Below are 6,656 nucleotides of genomic sequence, written 5' to 3'. Positions count from 1 at the left end.
TAGAAGACATGTAGAATCAAGCATTCATTGTTACAGTATGATGACATAGACACACCAATGGTCCTTTGAAAATGCAGATTTAAAATGACATGCAAATAATACAAACAAGATACATAATTATTGTTCTGTAACGACATGTAAACACAGAAAGTACAAGAATGCAAGGCAAGGGTCGTTTTTGCGTTATCATGTGTTAACTGATAGTTGACAAATAGTAAAATGATGAATTCCTTTTCTTTTCTTTTTTTTTTCTTTTTCTTTTTTTTGTGTGTTCAGGTGGTGCAAAGAAAGGCCACTGAAATACTCAGTGGATGGGGAAAGATGTGAAATGAGGGGAGGGAATCAAGGTATTACAGTGACGTTTCTTAATGCAGTGAGGAGTATCTCGTCTTGCAGACTCAGGCTTTCGGTACCAGAAAATAATGACCAATAGCTATGAATCAAAACATGGTACATCCTTCGCTCACCTACACTTTTTTGTTTGTTTGTTTCGTTTGAGCTTAGGAATTGGGTTTGGGTATGGAGTAAATTGACAATCCCGCACCAGTGATGTCGAGCACACAGACTCATACATACGCAGTAACATACAAACCTACGAACTGGAAAAGGGAACAAAAAGTATATATACGTGGCTCACATAACATGATAAACATAATCATAGAGAGACCTTGATATAAAAGCATTTTGAATCTAGTCTGGGGAAGTGGTGTGTGGAGTGGTACAGGTTAGGACGACATAAAGATAGAGGGCGTCAAAGAAAAATAATCGAAGGAGAAGAAAAAAAAACAGAAAAAAATATATATGGTAGGGTGTAAGGACTTGATGACATTGGAAAAGAGTATGTTAATGTTGGGAATTGCTCTGCCCGTCATGAAGGCGAGGATACAAGGGTTCGTTCTCACTGGGGGGCAGGGAGTCTGCTTGGTTGGGTGCTGCTGAGACTGGGGGTTCCACTACCGGTTTCCGGAGATAGGTAGCAGTATCTCCATGTTTAATTTTTAGAAAGACTGTATAGTCCTTCTCTGTAATCTGTTTTATCTTAAAATGTTCAAAGACGGACAGCTTGACCACTCGAGGAAGACTAATCTCCTGGCTAGTTCGTCGATCCTTAAGCATAAGGTGAGGCCAGGTAAGATGAAGTTCTCCCCAAAAATAATTAACAGGGACAATAGACAGGGATTCCAGGCAGGTGGGACAGGGAATACAATAATCACCAGGACATTTGGCAACAGAACACATAAACACATTCACACGCTGAGTAGTACCACAGGTCTCTAACATCACTTCGGAGGAATAGGTAAGGGAGCGAAAAGTCATTTTAATGTGTAGAATGATAACAGCGATCGGCAAAATACAAATGAAAACTTGGGTGAAAACAATGGAATGATCGACGATAGTGAAGGAGGTGGGGACAGGGGATTCTGCATCTAAACCAGGGAGATTACTCGATTCCGATGGAAGATTGGGGTCGGACCAGGTCAAGAAGGGATTGGAAGCTCTAACTGTGGGGGTGTGGGTAACAGCAACTAACAGTAACAAGGACCGAAGTTTCCGACACACAACAAACATGCTGATGAACAGCAGAATAACTAAACCAAAAGAGATGTAGGACAGAATATGAGACAATTGCCATGGACTGAGGGATGTGAACGGAGTCACCTGAGAGCATATAAGCATCAAACAGATTCCGATAAACAGTTTTTCCTTGTTTCATATGATCAGTGATAGCATTGAGACTCATTCTTAGTCGTTGATCATTTCGGATGTGCTGTTTATAAGCTTCTGATGATGCTATTCTTAAATGGGGAATGGAGTAGGAAACGTCTGAAAGCGGTATAATTGATCAGAGTTAACATCTGAAATACTGGAATGGTTAAAAAATTGCTGGAGTAAAGCAAGGTTAATACCAGGGCTGGTAGCAAGTGTTATGGGGGATGTGTCTTGACATGCCGCTAAGCGAGGGGAAAATGAAAAACTACCTGCTAAAACTGAACAAAAACATGGAAGTTTCATTACGCAAAACGAGCAACCTGGTTTTCTGGTCACCTCATTATGACAAGTCAAAATTATGTCTGAAATATTAGTGAGTAACAAGGTGCCTTCGTCTAGCTCAATGATAGAGGGAACAATAGCAGCTTCTACAAAATCGAATTTACAGTGTCTTCTAACGTCAGTTTTCCGTATCATAGCTGAAGCGCAAGATTGATCAGAAATAGCATGGTGAGGAAACTTGTCAGGACAGAATTTGTTATGAGTCCCGTGACATAGCAACATCTGAGAAGTGGTTAACTCTATGATATAATGCTGATCTGTAGGGACAGCAACAAAATCAGGTAAATTAGTTACTAATGTAGCATGTGAGCTGGAAGCATTAAAGGGAACAGGAAACGTCATTACTTGATAAAGGTCAAAGCGTGTAGTGGTGGAGGCAATTGGAACGTAACTATCACTATCAATATCTGTTCAACCTGACCTGCATACAAGACACGGGATGAATGGTAACAGTATCTAGGGTCCACATGAACTACTTTGAAGGCTGGGTGAGTGCGAGAAAGTGTACGTTGTATGTCATGCAGAGTGCGAGTGAGCGTGTTATGATCAATGAGCATTGGGGACAGTTGTCGGTGTGTGAGAGAGGTAACGCCCAGCAGGAGTGATTCCAGTCAGCGTTCCAGACGAGTAATCTGTTGTAACTTGGAGAACACTATGGGGACAAGAGACAGAACTGCGTGTTGTGTGTGTTGGTTCTGGTATGTCAGTAATGTTGTCCATGCGTGAATGTATGGACATGATTGATCCTATTAAATTATCCATCCTGTGGTTTGAAGTCTTCATGTAAGACGATACTTTATTAAGAAAAGCAACAGATCCAGCTGATGATGAAATCTGCATTTTATACAGTCTTGACACATGTTTCTGAAGTTTCCTAACATCCGAAGAAGTGGCGACACCGAACAGTGAACTGGCTAAATCGCCCACAAACGGTAGGATAGCCCGCATCTCGCGGCACGCATGAAGCGCCACGCGGACCGCCGCGGCTGTTGACCAATGAGTGACCGCGAGGCCAGTGACCAGCCGACACGCTCACACACACTGCACGACTGGTCAGCAATCAATAACTGACTTGTGGACAGGGTTCTGTCTCCTGTTGAGTGACTAACCCACTACACGCTGACCAGTAACTTTCACTGAGGCAATAAGTTGGCTAGGTTTGTTTTTTTTAAATTTTTATTTATTTATTTATTTATTTTAGCACTCTTACTGCTTAGCAAAGAGACGAGGGGGAAAGTCTAGCATCTCCACCAACTATCACACGGGCGATTGCACTATCACTCGGGTGTATTGCGTCGTTACTATCACTCGGGTGAAAAGGTGCCGTTATTACCCTGTGAGTGTTTTACACTAAATGGAATTGAAAGGTCGTGTCCACAAACTGTCAGATCAGTGAATATTACTGTCTCCATCAACTGTAAATTCTAACTTATTCCTAGAACATTTCAACTCCGGGGAATGCAGTCTATTCTCTCTGATTTCGTTTGGTTCCCTGATGTTTGTTGCCCAACGTTACCTGACACAATAAGATTTCATACAGGGAGGAAAGCCTACCATCTAAGAGATGTGGAAAGGTAGAGTAGGCTCGAACTAACAAATGAATAAGACACACCACCATGAAATAGACTGTGACGAGAGGGAATAATTTCACAACATATAAAAACTGACAAGTTCTGAAGACTTGATTCATTTCTCGATCCTTTGTTTATTCAGTCACATATTCTCAACATTCTTGGGCTAAACATCATATCACTTAACTATCCATAACAGCATTCATCAGTCATCAACATAGACATCCTACGACCTGTCCTAACTTAACTACTGCCTATGTTGACAGAATCTAACACGTCACATACCTCTTGAAATCATCATCTAGCTGCAGACCGGTCTTCTAAGGGTTTACTCTGGCCTTTCTCTTCGGGTCTGCTCCTGGGGTCTGCTCCTCGGGTCTGCTCTGTTCAGCCTTATATATAGCCCGGAAATGGCCAATCTCCCCACTGGTATTCCACGTTAATGAAAAATAATCACTCGCCTACATCTCTGGAATGTATTCATTTGCCTGCCGTCCGGCCGCATTATCTCAGCTGGGAGTTATACATCGCTGGCTTGCTTTCTTAGTGCTCTCGGACATGTCCAGCATAACGGACCTCACTATTGCCTGATGCCCCTACGTGCTGGACCGACTGGCCTCGGAGTGTGTGAGTCCATTTGTACTCAGCTGACCCTGTGGTGATGTAATCTGTTAATTGCTGTACTGCCTGGGTCTGTCCGGACATCACTCATGAAGAAGGCTGGCTTCAGTTATCGTTTCCACGCTCATTGCCATCTGCCCTTCCTTGTTCCGAGAGCTTCTAAGACTGCTATAGGCAATGTGATAGTAGGGACCGCGGAGATCGAGTGTCCGACAAGTTGCATCCCTACTCTCTCCAGTCGGCCAAGAGGATAATTTTAGGAGGCGGGTCGGCGGCCGGCGGGGATGGTTCCCAACTGAGTGACTGAACTGAAGGCCAACTAGACCCCGAGGCTGCAGCACTGCTAGAGCCAGTGCAATCCCATGCCTCCTAGTTTGAGAGTCATTGCCACGGTCCTTCATTAAAGACTAAGCTGTAAACGATTTCCCATTGCAATGGGAAAACCATCGATAATTCAGCGCTCATGCACTTTGCTGTTGGCAGTGGCCCAAACGCATGCTGTTCTGTGATATAAGCCTGATGTACATATATACGGGGCCTATCACAGCCGCGATGAACTTCCGTTACATGGTTTGACTTTGCATCCACTGCCGAGAGCCAGCCGCGCACTTGTCTTCTTCTTCTTCTTTTTCTGCGTTCACTCGTATGCACACAAGTGGGCTTTTACGTGTATGACCGTTTTTACCCCGCCATGTAGGCAGCCATTGTCCGATTTCGGGGGTGTCATGCTGGGTATGTTCTTGTTTCCATAACCCACCGAACACTGACATGGATTACAGGATCTTTAACGTGCGTATTTGATCTTCTGCTTGCATATACACACGAAGGGGGTTCAGGCACTAGCAGGTCTGCACATATGTTGACCTGGGAGATCGTAAAAATCTCCACCCTTTACCCACCAGGCGCCGTCACCGTGATTCGAACCCGGGACCCTCAGATTGACAGTCCAACGCTTTAACCACTCGGCTATTGCGCCCGTCCGCGCACTTGTCGACGTCAGTGGGTTCCCAGTCCACGGTAGTTCAGTGCACCAAACTCAGCTGTGTGCTGCACCGTGGCACTGCAGTGGTACGGGACCGTGACCTCAGTGTACTATCGTCACTGAGTCTCATCCGAATGACCGCTACACGCGGTTTTCCCACCGGCGGCGATTTACCACGGAGTCAGTCGGCGGGGAGAAACTTGACTTGAAGGCCCAGGCTAAACAGACAGAGACGGATTCGAACCTCAGTGGACCATCACACGGCCATGTATTTGCAGAAAAGTGTCTTCACTATTCTTTCATTCTTTCCAGGCGAAGACAGCCATGAAAATTATCAGTGGGTGACTAAAACCTTTTATCCGTCAAGTTACTATCGACTCGGAGACAGATTCGAACCTAGACCCTCGATCACGGCCATACATTGGCAGATAAGCGTCTCGGTCCGCCATGCTGCCGCTGTTCTTTCCCGACGAAGACACTACGGCAGCTACGAAAACTGTTATTAGTCGGTGACTATAATAACCTCCGTTTACCTGTAGGCCTATATAGCTTCTTTCTGCACACTATCGTGTCATGTCTCTGTGCACAGGCCCCGTAGCGCCGGCCGTCCGCACTGCAACAGCTGGTCAGTTAAGCATGTGTGATTTGGTGTCGTACTGAATTCATGCGGTTGATTTTGCTTACTATACGGGCTTTACTGGGGTATTCCTCTGAATGGTGCGATCTATTGACAATATACTGAGCATCTCAGTGCAACTGACCTGACCTGGAAGCTGAAACCTGGTCATTGAGGATCTAACTTTAGGTGGCACCTGACACCGGCGGAACAGCTATAGGACATGAGTGTCAGCTAACTGAAGGCGATACTTCGATCTCTATCTCTCTGTCTCTCTGTCTCTCTCTCTCTCCACACACACACACACACACACACACACACACACACACACACATCATGTATCTAGTTAATATCATACCGTAACACCATCACCCTTTCAACTCTCACCCACCCCCTTTTTTCTCAGTGTTACTTAAATTATTTGTTTGTTTCATTTCTATTTATCTTCATTTTTTCATCTCAGTAATCCTATCACCGAGTCTCAGTGACAAGACGAAAAAAATCGTTCACCATCAACAACAACCTTAGTTGCCTGGTCGGAAAACTATAGTTCATTGAAATGATAAAACACTTTGGACATAAATAGGTCTACCTCTTCGACAACAAACTTTTAAGGGTATCAGAAAAAACTGAGGGACATTGTCCGTATACCAAGTTCCGAGATGCGGGTGTGGGTGTGCAGTGCGCACCGGGTTCACTCAGGGAGCCGGCAGTCGGGCCTATCAATGTTTGGTTTTCAGTCCTTCAGTGTTTCATGTCGGTCCTTTGCCTTCTTTCAAACTATTTTAATGTACTGTGAAGGCGGCAGAATGGT

The 6,656-nt window shown here is 44.7% G+C and overlaps 1 protein-coding gene across 1 annotated transcript; it reads right to left on the bottom strand.

Annotated features, from left to right (window-relative positions):
* Positions 1-844: 844 nt before the first annotated feature.
* Positions 845-3,000, bottom strand: LOC143288249 (uncharacterized). Its single transcript, XM_076596598.1, has 3 exons — positions 2,617-3,000; positions 2,529-2,536; positions 845-2,449 (listed from the first exon to the last, which is right to left on the bottom strand). The coding sequence occupies exons 1-3, from the start codon at positions 2,998-3,000 to the stop codon at positions 1,798-1,800; spliced, it is 1,044 nt and encodes a 347-aa protein (XP_076452713.1). The 3' UTR covers positions 845-1,797.
* Positions 3,001-6,656: the final 3,656 nt, after the last annotated feature.

The sequence above is a fragment of the Babylonia areolata genome, chromosome 12 (assembly GCF_041734735.1).
Source record: "Babylonia areolata isolate BAREFJ2019XMU chromosome 12, ASM4173473v1, whole genome shotgun sequence".
Classification (NCBI taxonomy): domain Eukaryota; kingdom Metazoa; phylum Mollusca; class Gastropoda; order Neogastropoda; family Buccinidae; genus Babylonia; species Babylonia areolata.
Note: the sequence above shows the minus strand (reverse complement) of the source record. Positions and strands in the feature narration are given on the sequence as shown.